The sequence below is a fragment of the Marmota monax genome, unplaced genomic scaffold (assembly GCF_021218885.2).
Source record: "Marmota monax isolate L192 unplaced genomic scaffold, Marmota_monax_Labrador192_F-V1.1 WCK01_AAM20220418_F8-fsc00177, whole genome shotgun sequence".
NCBI lineage: Eukaryota > Metazoa > Chordata > Mammalia > Rodentia > Sciuridae > Marmota > Marmota monax.
Window position 1 is genome coordinate 1,390,881 of NW_026694922.1, and position 13,118 is coordinate 1,403,998.

At 39.3% G+C, this 13,118-nt stretch overlaps 1 protein-coding gene across 3 annotated transcripts in view; it reads left to right on the top strand.

The window, feature by feature from the left end:
• The window catches only part of Ttc28 (tetratricopeptide repeat domain 28), a 592,527-nt gene that overhangs the window by 312,023 nt on the left and 267,386 nt on the right, over positions 1 to 13,118 (top strand). For all 3 annotated transcript variants that reach the window (XM_046427243.2, XM_046427244.2, XM_046427245.2), the window contains one exon: positions 4,151 to 4,298. In XM_046427243.2, coding sequence (XP_046283199.1) covers positions 4,151 to 4,298 — 148 coding nt within the window. The remainder of the gene's footprint in view (positions 1 to 4,150; positions 4,299 to 13,118) is intronic.

Sequence of the window (13,118 nt, forward strand, 5' to 3'; positions counted from 1 at the left end):
AAAGTATTTATTGGAATCCCTTTATGTTCTGTTAGTCTAAAATTACGTGTTCTTATCAAGATAACTAATAATGAAAATAGCTCATTTAATCAAGTAGTTACTCTGTGTCAGCTACTGTACTAAGTTCACTTATTCTATCACCATAACCCACAATCTAGGTTTTATCAGCAACAACTTGAATTCCAGTGGTGTATCTCTCACTCAAATACAGACAAGTAATTTTATTCAACATTTGTTTGTGCATATAATGAATAAAGCATGGAGATAGTTGGGAGAGCTTCATGGAGTCTGGAGTGGGGCTGGTCAGATCCTTAAGGGGAAACAGCTGAGCTTTTGATAGGTGAGCTCTTCTGAAGCTGGATTGGGGAATCCAGGAAGGGCATAGGAAAACCTTTAGAAATCTTTCCTGAAGAAAGGGAATCCAAGATTGTGAAAGGCATGGTCTTCTCTTCTCCCTTATTATCCAGTTTCTGAGTGTCCTAAGAAAATAAAACATGCTGCTGTGTGAACTTGAGACCAGAGTGTGAACTTTGCTAACCCCTTAGGGGTAGGTAAATCTCCATTTCAGTGGTGATACTTGGCAGACAGAGAAATCAGCTGCTATCTCAGTGAAGTAGGACATGTGTAAAACTTTATTTTACAAATGCAAGAAATCATCAAAATTGAGAGTAATTTAAGATTTTTGTGTTTCTAATAGAACATTCTACACAAAATCAATCACTACAGATACCATTTGTCTTGTTCTGTAAATAGTAATCAGTTTATAGGCATTTGGTATATTTATATATGAATATATGTACATATGTATATAAATATACATTTTTAGTTAAGCTTTAATAGAACACTTCTAGACTTATATAAACTATAGTTGTTTTGAGTTGGAACATACTGTGTATTACTTTTGGGATTATAGAAACCACCTAAAATGTGAAATGAAGGGGGTAAATGAAAAATGTCTGTAAACACATTAAAGATTAAAACAAAGGCTGAGACCAGGGAAATGACTGATCTTATGAATTAGTAATGAAAGTGCATTTACAGGTTATTGTCTTTCTGGGTCTGAGTTTTAACAGCTGCTGATAGTTTTAACTAACAGAGGCCTGAATAGCCTGTAGTAATTTGAGTATTCATTGCATTATGGATTGCTTCTTAATGGGAGCCCTGAATAGCATTGTCTTGCTTAAAGTATTGTTATAAAAATGGAATAAGTGAATAAATTCTGCAAACATGAACGGTCCTTACTCTCTTATTCTCTGTGTTGTGTGTACATGTGATGTAAAATTATATGCTAAGCTTACTGAGTAGTAGTTTTAAGAGTTTGAAACTTCATTTAGATTCCATGAGTACAAATAGTGAAAATGTCTTAAGTATGTTGGACTGAAAAGGTTAAGTTTATGTCATAAACAGTATTGTAAGAATGTTTAGAAGGAATAGGAAGCCAACTATTTTAGAAGCAGATGTTGTCATATAAGCAATGAATGCATTAATAATATGTCATTTTAATGCATTATTTAATTGGGTACAGGGCCCTTTGCTGGTTACATACTGTAACATGTTGTCCATATACTTGGTTTTACTCTGTGTACTTGAAAACAAACTGCAGTTTCTTTTCTTTTTTGGAGTACCAGGGATTGAAGTCGGGGCACTCAACCACTGAGCCACATCCCCAGCCCTATTTTGTATTTTATTTAGAGACAAGGTCTCACTGAGTTGCTTAGCACCTTGCTTTTGCTGAGGATGGCTTGGAATTTGCAATCCTTCTGCCTCAGCCTCCCGAGCTGCTGGGGTTACAGGGGTGCACCACTGTGCCTGGCCACAAACTGCAGTTTTTTAAAACTATTCTAAAATTCAAATATTTAAATTCTCAGTTTAAATATTTTCTTAACTTACTTATCCTTTCTTCAGTTATCTATAAGGGGGAATGTTTTACTATCATCACAGATGATTATACTAGTTTTAAAACTAATCCAGTTAAAAGATACAGCGGACAAAAACCTTTTTTAAGCAAAGCACACATTTTTTTTCCTTTTACGCTCCTAAGTGATTTTTAAAATTTTGTTCTTTTTAGATATACATGACAGTAGCATGTATTTTGATATATTCTACATACATGGAGTATGACTATTCTAATTAGGATCCCATTCTTGTGGTTATACATGATAAGTTACACTGGTCATGTATTCATATATGTACATAGGAAAGTTGTGTCTGATTCATTCTTTAGTCTTTCCTATTTCTCATCCCCCTCCCTTCCCTTCATTCCCCTTTGTCTAATACAATGAACTTCTATTTTTCCCTCTCCTTCTTACTGAGTGTTAGCATCAACATATCAGAGAGAACATTCAACCTTTGGTTTTTTTGGGGACTGGCTTATTTTGTCTCCATGATAGTCTCCAGATCCATCCATTTAACAGCAAAAGTCATAAAATCATTCTTTTTTATGGCTGAGTCCCTTATATATATGTACATTTTTCTTTATCCATTCATCTGTTGAAGGGCACCTAAGTTGCCTCCATAGCTTGACTCTTGTAAATTGAGCTGCTATAAATACTGAAGTGGCCGCATCACTGTAGGATGATGATTTTAAGTCCTTTGAGTATATGCTGAGGAGTGGGATAACCGAGTCAAATGGTGGTCCAATTCCAAGTTTTCTGAGGAATCTCCATACTGCTTTCCAGAGTGGTTGCACCAATTTGTAGTTTCACCAGCAATGTATGGGTGTGCTTTTTCCCCAACATTTATTGTTACTTGTCTTCTTGATTGTTGCCATTCTGACTGGAGTGAGTTTTAATTTGCATTTCTCTAATTGCTAGACCATTTTTATATATTTGTTGACCATTTTTATATTTTCTTCTGTGAAGTACCTGGGTTTCCCATTTTGTAAATTGAGCTGCTATAAATACTGATGTGGCTGCATCATTAGGTTTTGTTTTTTTGGTGTGTGTGTTTTTTAAGTTTTTTGAGTTGTTTATGTATCTTGGAGATTAATACTCTATCTTAGGTGCAGGTGGCAAAGATTTTCTCCCATTCTATAGACTCTTTCTTCTCATTCTTGATTGTTTTCTTTGTTGTGAAGGAGCTTTTTAGTTTGATCCCATCTGTTTATTGATTCTTGACTTTACTTCTTGTGCTTTAGGAGTCTTGTCAAGTTGGTTCCTAAGCTGACATGATGGAGAGTTGGGCCTACACTTTCTTCTATCAGGGGCAGGGTCTCTGGTCTAATGCCTAGTTCCTTGATCCACTTTAAGTTGATTTTTGAAAAAACATATTTTAAGTAATTTTTAAAATACTGCATCTGAAACACAACGTTAAAAGTACATAAGCAGGGGCTGGAGTTGTGGCTCAGAGGCAGAGCGCTTGCCTAGCATGTGTGAGGCACTGGGTTTGATTCTCAGCACCACATATAAATAAATGAATGAAATAAAGCTCTATTAACAGTAACAAAAATATTTTTTAAAAAGTACATAAGCATGTTATGTTACTCATTATTAAAATTATCTTAATAGTAATCACAAATTGATATTTTTTCCTTTTAATTACAGAAGGGAGAAAATTCAAAATAAGTTGAATTTCTCTCTTACTTATTATGCACTGTACCAGATACTTTGGAAAGAGATAAAGAACTCTCCTTCAGGGGCTTATGGAATTAAAGATGGTATAGAAGATTTTTAAAATATATTTTTAGAATGGGGGTAAATGCCAAGGAATGTGATAAAATTAAGAAGTGTCCCAGCTGGGCGCAGTGGCACTCGCCTGTCATCTCAGCCGCTGGGGAGGCTGAGGCAGGAGGATCCTGAGGTCAAAGTCAGCCTCAGCAACAGTGAGGTGCTAAGCAACTCAGTGAGACCCTGTCTCTAAATAAAATACAAAACAGGGCTGGGGATGTGGCTCAGTGGTCCAGTGCCCCTGAGTTCTCCCCAGCACCCCTCAGAAAAAAAAAGAAGTGTCCCAAAAGTAAAAAGAATGAAAGTTCTGAAAGTGAGGATGCTCACATTTGATGATCTTAGAAGAACTCAATTCATTTGGTTACCAACCGCCTGTCTTCTTTTTGGACTGAGGCCATCCACTTTGGTTCTGCTGACCTGTTTATTCTACTGCAGAACCCCAGTCAGCCCCCTGGGTAACCCGCATTGTCCTCCTCTGTTTCCAGGCATACTTCCGACAGGGTGTTGCCCTCCAGTACCTTGGACGTCATGCCGATGCCCTGGCAGCCTTCGCATCTGGACTGGCTCAAGACCCCAAGAGCCTCCAGCTTCTGGTGGGGATGGTAGAAGCCGCCATGAAATCTCCCATGAGAGGTAAATATGATGAAAGTACTTGGTCTGATCTTAATTTAAAGTTAAACATTTGTAACCTTCTAAGACTTTAGGCTCAGGGACAAGAAATTGATAAGATATAAAACTTAATGGGCTGGGAGTGTGGCTCAGTGGTAGAGCAATTGCCTAGCCTGGGCCAGGGCCTGGGTTCAATCTCCAGGATGGTGGGACGAGAGGGTGGTCTCAGATTGGCTAAGATCTGACATCTTACACAAAGGAAGATCAAGACACACAGCCAGTCATTGACGTTAATGAGGCAGAAGAGTATGGAAAACCACTGGCCTGGACATGGAATATATTCTTCAATTTTTCATTAACTAACTACATGAGCATGAGTTGACCACTTCTCCAGAGTTTATGGTTCTTTAAATAATTTTCTTTTTTATTTTTTGTAGTTCTGAGATTCTGTAATTCTAAACCACAATGCCTCTAATAGTAAATTGATTTCTTCAGATGAACCAATATACCTTCTAGAAATAAATAACTGAAGATATTAGACATTCTTTTGTTTCCTAAAAGAGAATGTGTACCTAACGAGAGGTGGTATCTAATATTTTACAGAGGAGCAATAAGAGATTATGTTGAATTAAAAGGAGAGAGGGGCTGAGGCTGTGGCTCAGCGCTAGAGTACTTTCCAAGCACGTGCGAGGCCCTGGGTTCAATCCTCAGCACCACATAAAAATAAAAACAAATAAAAATAAAGGCGTTGTGTAAAAAAAAAAAAAAAAGGAGAGAGAGCAAAACAAGATGAATAGACACTATAGTTTATATTTATTTTTCCCTGTTATTTTTTCTACTTTATTGTAACCAGTATTCTGGAAAAACAAGCGAAGGGAATGAAAATGGTACTGTAAAGGTTAGAGTAGCTTTCTGGCCCCAAATAGATTGGCTTCATTTTGAGGAACATTGATTTTTTGTTTTTTCCTTTCTTCTTTGCGTTGCTGGGATCGAACCTAAGGCCTTGCTCATGCTAGGCAAGTGCTTTACCTTTACTGAGCAACACCCCCAGCCTGGGAACATTGATTTTTGAGGAATGAGCTGTTGGGAATATTTGACTGAAAGCTTGTACCAGTTGTTGTCTTTAAGTGGCAACGGAGTCACTAAGGCGTAGTCATGGCATACAGAAGACAGCTAATGTCTGACCCTAATTAGGTTATGTCAAGCAGAACTCTGTTTTTGACTCAAAAATGATGCACTTTTGAATTTTTCATATGGGAGAATAAACCTAAAAATTTCAATGGTAGTATAATTTGACATTTTATCTAGTTTTGAAATGTAGCATTAGATGGTTTTATTATACTGACTACTATCGTACTTGGCTCAAAATATGTGTTAAATAAAAGTGTGATGGACTCAATGCTTCTCGTATGGTCTCTGGACGATTCATATCTGTAAAACATCTTATTCCTGAAAGTTAGGGATTTTGTGTTTTAGAAAAAAATGTGGTAAGAAAACCTCCCTTCATGCAACTTTATAAGCCATACAGAGCCGAGTATTTGCTGCAGGAACCTAATGGCTTCTCCCACTGTGGGACCTGCTGTTAATAAACTCTGACTCAGAGCAGATGCGCTTTGGAGCTCCAGAGCTGGGGGCGGGGAGGGGAGGGACTGACGACAAAAACCAACCTGTCTCTCTTGTGTATTTTTTTCTAGCGTTTTCCCATCCTCTCCTTAAATCCCCCACAAAGAATATACATGGGATATTTTATTTAGTTCATGAGGATATCACTTCTTTATTCAGGTGTTTGTGCTGCTGCCTTAGAATATTGGAGTGAATGTGTTGCTATCAGCAGAATCAAACTTATAGTTTTTCCTTTGAAGCAGTTTGTTTAGATAAATGTAAGGAAATCTTCCCTGCACTGAGAAAAATAGCTCAGAGCTGCTGTCACCCTTAGGGTTTTCTGTGCCACTTCTTTGTGTCTTACAGTGAGTGACCTAAGGCTGACCCTGGAGAAGGCTGCTTCTTCCAGGTGCCTGGAGCGCTTCAATATTTTCTCCTCTTCCCTTAAGGCAATTTAATTTATCTGGTTTATTTTTAGCGTTGCCTTTACCACTGTATCTACTCCAGGTGGGCTTCTCTTAACATTTTATAGGCTGTTGCTTTGCACACTGCTGTTCTGCACATCATCCTATATCTTTTTAAAACTGTTTTTATTAGTCATCACAGTTATACATGGTAGTGGGGTTCATTTGGCCTAATCACACACACATGGAATGTAATATGCTCCATTTCAGTCCCCAGTGCTTCCTTTCCCACCGCCAGTCCCTCCCCGTTGCTCTTCCTCTCCTCTACTGGTCATCTGACATCTTAATGACCTCTTTTTTGTCATGTGATTGTAATTTACAAAATCTATCATCACCTGCTGCTGGTTTATTTACCCACCATTTATTTTACCTTCCTGCATCTTTAAAAAAATTTTTTTATAGTAGATGGACACACAATACCTTTATCTCATTTTTTTTTTTTAATATGGTGCTGGGGATCGAGCCCAGTGCCTCACATGTGCTAGGAGAGCGCTCTACCAACTGAGCTACAGACACAGCCCACCTTCCTGTATCTTTATATGTTTTCCCCAATGTCACATGGCTAAGGGATCTGGACACTTCATAGGTAGGTCTTTTCTGTGTATGTATTGTTTTTATTTTGTAATTCTTTTTTTTTTGTACTGGGGATTGAACCAAGGGATGCTCCACCACTGAGCCACATCCCTACTCCTTTTTATGTTTTTATTTAGACATAGGGTTTTGCTAAATTGCTGAGGCTGGTTTTGAACTCTCGACCCTCCCACCTCAGCCTCCCAAGCCACTGGGATTAGAAGAGTATGCCACCGTGCCCGGCTGTTTTGTAATTCTTGAATGCATCAGAGAAAACTCCCTAGTCCAGGATCTTATAAAAGCAAACAGAACTTCCATGACCAACACAGTGTTTCTATGGTGGGTCAGTCTGGAAGTTTTAAGATTTCATTTTTGTTAAGGCGGAACCAATGTATATTAATATACTCTGTTTGCTATATTTATACAAATACTATATTTATCTATATGAAAACTAACTTAATTTATTGTTATTATTTCCCATATTTCTCAGTGAATTAAATCTGCTTTATTTTTACAGTGTGACTCATGTTCACAAAGTGGCTGTCAGTTTAACTATTTCTCTTTGTGCATTTGGTTACAGTATCGTATACAATGTATTTCCCTTAAATCATTAACAGAAATATAAAAGTAAGTAGAGATATAAACTGGTACTCACATGATTTCTCAACTTACCCTTTGACATTTTCCATTTCTTCTTAGCTGGTCCTTCAGCAGTTTCAGGTCACAGGATCTGGTCGATGTTTGAGCAGAGTTGGGGGCTGTAGCACACTACTGCTGCGGACCGTGGATTTAATAAGACAATTAGAAAGCGAGATTGAGTTTGCCTTTATTTGTTCCTCTAAAGATGCAGGGCGGCTTCTTGCTGAGGGTTCTCTTGTGTGTATTTTCTCTCCTTTTGTTAATTTAGTGATCTAAAGGCTATTACATTTATGGGCTGTCACCTGTTGTGTTTCTAACAGCTCTAGAGGATCCCAGGAAGCTGCTTTTATAAAATGCCCATAGAAAATGGCTGTTGAATGCATAAACTTTTCTCTCAGGTTGAGCGGGGCTCACCTTTTATTGGCCTGATGTCCACCCTCAGTGGACCCTTGCCCTCTGACTTTCTTTTAGATGCACCTTTCACAGGAGGCCTATTTTTGAAATGCTGTGTGAAAAACTCAGGCTTCCTCCCAGCCAACAAGGGTGGGATCTAATTCCAGCACTGCCATTTGCCAGTCCACTGGCTGAGCAAGGGCCCTGCCCCGCTGTGCGCAGTGCTCCTCTGTAGAGGTAGATGGTAGCACAGGCCAGGCCCTACGAAGGCAGCTCTATAGGGGGCCTTCTGCTTTGCAGATGATGTCCAGAGTCTCACTGAGGAGGGGAGGCAGCATCAGTGTTAACCTGCTCTTGTGTTGTGGTGGCAGAAGGAACACTTCCCAGTACACCAGGTTCTGCATGTGAACATTCGCTGAGAAGTTCTCTCAGGCCTGAGCATTAGACAGCTTGCTCCCTTTTATTCTCCTCTCCAGGTATCCCAGCTAACCCCCTGCTGTTCTTGAAAAACACTGTGTTTTCCATTATGTCCTGTTTCCTGCAGACATTGCTTCCTCTGAGGAGCCTCCCCATACCTTCCCTTTAGGATCACATGGCACCTTCTACCGGTTCTAAGAACTCTGGCTTGGAAGCTGTCTCATTATTTTATATATTACCAAGAAAGAAGAAGACACTGCTGATTAAATGCTGGCAAGGTCCTTGCTTCTCGCTTTTTATTTGTATATATTGAAAGAGATCTTTTAGGCCTATTTAGATGTAGTGGCAAACCATCGTGAGTCACGCACCCTTAAGTTCAGGATACAGAATCCCCAATTCAGAAATGTTAATACGTGAGTGAATGTGCACCTCAGAAGTAATGAGGATCACATGTCTCTCAGCTCGGTGGGTTGTTTTGCTGGCCTCTACTACATCCCTACAAGCTCTTCACGTGTCAGGAAACGTGACTTTGTTTACCTTAAACTCTTAAAGCCTTTACATTTCAAAAACCCATACCCATGGATCAGTCAGTGTTGGGAAGGGCCTTTTTGTTCTTATGGAGCTGGTTTGACCTTGACTATTTCATGTATTATGCTTAGATTCTAGAAAGAAAAACATCTTAATAGCTGTAGACTCCAAATCTCTGTTGTATCTAGCCTGACAAAAATCACAAAGTTAGTCTCTTTTCTAAACACTCAACTTTACCCTGGAACAGGCAAATTAGAATAATAGAGTTGCAAAGAATCTTAAAGATCATCTATACATTAAAAAAAAATCATCTCTCCATCTTTTTTTCATCAGAAGCATGTACAACTAGCCAGGTGTGGTGGTGTGCACAGAGAGCCTGCTAGGCAGGCTGAGGCAGGAGACTAGCCAGGGCCAGGAGTTGGAGACTGGCCTAGGCAACGTAGCAAGCCTGTCTCAGAAACACACAGCAAAAAGCTTATGAGCATTTTCAGGGCTGGGGGTGTAGCTCAGTGGTAGAGCACCTTTCTACCATGTGCAAAGCCCAGGGTTCAATCCCCAATACTCCAAACAATAGCAACAACAAAAAACACGTACAACTGCTAATTAGAGCTTCTGATTAGTGAATATGGACCAATGAGACAATTACAGTCAAAAACAAAGAAATTTGACATTAAAATTTTTTGAAAATTTACATACAGTGAAATGGACAATTCTGTGTCCGTGTCTGTACCCAAGCATAGGTGCACACATACGCATCTGTGTATCCACTTATGTACATGCGCACATGTATAGATTTGTGTACTACATTTGACAAAGTGAGGAGGCTGAGGCTGTGTGGCTTTGAAATTCCCATCTCTTCATCCATAACTCAGTATTTTCTCCACCCTTCCACCTCAGCTTCCTTCACTGACAGGTGTCCTCTGGTCAACTCGGCTGGCCTGCTTAGCACTCTGCTTTCTGTGCACCCATGTTCTCCTGGTGCCTCTGGTTAGGACAAATCCTTTGCAACTTTTTTTTTTTAATATTTTTTAGTTGTAGATGGACACAGTACCTTCATTTCATTCATTTATTTTTATGTGGTGCTAAGGATTGGACCCAGGGCCTCACATGTGCCAGGCAAGCATTCTACCCCTGAGCTCCAGCTCCAGCCCCCATTGCACCGTTTGGCTCTTAAAAAGCAAAGACCTGTCTGGGTCCTGCCCTGTCTTCAAGAAATCAATTCTGCTTCCAGGAAGCTTTCCAGTTGCCCCTGCTAACCCCCCTTCCTGTCAGGTTTAGGGTTTCCTCCACACTGGCATTTATCCTTTAATGTGCATATATTCTCTACAAGTGGGGATCTGATCTCTTCTCATTTCTTCAATTTCATTTCATCTCATGGAAACTTGCACAATTAAAGATTTCTTTCTCTTTTAAGATTCTTTTTAGCTGTTGTAAGGTTCTCTTCTTTCTACTTCTGTTGTACAGTTTTAGAGGCTTAATTAGGTGGGTCTTTTTCTAACGTAGCCATGGTTGCTATGGGAAAAATATCTCCAAATGAAGCAAAGTGACTTTGTGGGCTGTCGGTGTTTGAACAATCTTCCTGTATTTTAGGAATTCCCCATTTTATACTTCTGCTTCCTGCCTTCTACCATAAGAGCTGAAAGCATCAAATCCTAATTTTCACCACCATTGAATTAAGAGCAGAAAGTTCAAAGAAGAAAGGACAGCACAGAATTATTTCTGGTGCTGGTAGGTGGCAAGAGCAATGTCCATTTTCCCAGGGTGGTGATCAGTGGTAGGGGCAGCATTGCAAGCTGTGGCATCCTGTGTTGAGTGGTGGTGATTATGTTGCCTTCAGTGGGCAGCTTTTGTGGCATGATTTTGACTGTGGGTTTGGAGGTCTGGATTTTCACCCTTCCCAATAGTCAGTTGCTCAGGGCATTTCTCTTCTACTAAAACCAGCCAAGACTGGTTTCTGTTGCTAGTGACTAAGCAAGAAGAGTGAAGCAGGTAGCATCACTATACCAAGCCTTGACTATCCTACAGAGCAATAGTAACAAATGCAGCATGGTATTGGTACAAAATAGACTTGTAGATCAATGGTACAGAATAGAGGATACAGAGACAAACCCTCATAAATACAGTTATCTCATATTAGACAAAGGCACCAAATACATATATTGGAGAAAAGATAGTCTCCAACAAATGGTGCTGGGGAAACTAGAAATCCATATGTAGCAAAAATGAAATTAAACCTCTGTTATCATTCATAAAACTCAACTCAAAGTGGATCAGAAGGTTCAGAATCCTGCACCTAATAGAAGAAAAAGAAGGTCCAAATCTTCATCATATTGGATTAGGCCCCGACTTCCTATAGTGCAAGAAATAGAATCAAGAATCAATGAGTGGGATGGATTCAAACTAAAAAGCTTCTTCTCAGAAAAGAAACAATCAGTGAGGTGAATAGAGAGCAAATTTTTACTGCAAGCACATCAGATAGAGCACTAATCTCTAGGATATATAAAGAACTCAAAAATTTTAACACCAAACAAAAACAAATAACCCAATCAATCATCAATGGGTCAAGGAAATGAACAGACACTTCTCAGAAGATGATATACAATCAAACAACAAATATATGAAAAAATGTTCAACTTCTCTATCAATTAGAGAAATGCAAATCAAAACTTCTCTAAGATTTCATCTCATTCCAGTCAGAATGGCAGCTGTTAAGAATACAAACAACAACAAGAGTTGGTGAGGATATGGGGGGAAAAGGTACACTCATAGGTTGCTGGTGAGACTACAAATTGGTGCAACCAATATGGAAAGCAGTATGGAAAACTTGGAATGGAACCACCATTTGACCCAGCTATCCCACTCCTCGGTTTATACCCAAAGGACTTAAAAACAGCATACTACAGGGACACAGCCACATCAATATTTATAGCAGCTCAATTCACAATAGCTAAACTGTGGAACCCACCTAGATGCCCTTCAATAGATGACTGGATAAAGAAACTGCGGTACATATACATAATGGAATATTACTCAGCATTAATAGAGAATAAAATCCTGGCATTTGAAGGTAAATGGATGGAGAATATTATGCTAAATGAAGTAAGCCAATCCTCAAAACCAAATGCTGAATGTTTTCTCTGGTATGTGGATGCTGATCCATAATGGACATGGGGGTGGGGAGCATGGGAGGAACTTTAGATAGGGCAAAGGGGAGGGAGGAGCAGGGAGGGGATATGGGGTAGGAAAGATGGTGGAATGAGATGGACATCATTACCTTAAGTATTTAAGAAGATACAAATGGTGTGACTCTACTTTGTGTACAACCAGAGACATGAAAAACTGTGCTCTATATTTGTACTATGAATTGAAATGCATTCTGCTGTCATGTAAAACTAATTAGAATGAATAAATAAATTTTTTTAAAAAGAATCTTTTTTTTTTTTTTTGTACTGGGGATTGAATCTGGAGCACTTAACCACTGAGCCACATCCCCAGTCCTTTTTATATTTTATTTAGAGACACAGTCTCACTAAGTTGCTTAGTGCCTCACTAAATTGCTGAGGCTGGCTTTGAACTCAAAATCCTCCAGCCTCAGTCTCAGAGCCACTGGGATTACAGGCATGCACCACCGCACTGGAATCTTGCCTGGTATAAATTTCAGAGTCTGGGCTTAAGCACTGTAATGTTCTTTTCTTGGATATTTTCCAAGCTATCTGACCTTGGGTGGATATTGTAAAAACTCTGATTCTTAATCTAGTGTGGGGTCATAAGCCTGTGATCCCAGAGATGCTGAGGGCTGAGATAGAAGTATCACAAATTCTAGACCAACCTTAGCAATTTAGTAAAACCCTACCTCAAAATCAAAAATAAAAAGGACTGAAGATGTAGCTTAGTAAAGTGCCTGTGACTTTAATCCCCAGTACCAGGAAAAAAATAAAAACAAACAAATGGTTCTGGGCTTGGTGGTGCACGCCTGTAATCCCAGCAGCTCAGGAGGCTGAGGCAGGAGGATTACGAATTCAAGGCCAGCCTCAGCAACTCACTGAGGCCCTAAGCAACTTAGCGAGACCCTGTCTCAAAAAACACAAAGATCTGAGTATATGGCTGAGTGGTTAAGTGCCCCTGAGTTCAATCCCTGGTATGAAACAAACAAACCCCCCAAACAAAAAATAACAAAAAAAAAAAAAGAAAGAAAAAAAAGAAAGAAAGAAAGAAAGCTCAGATTCCTCAT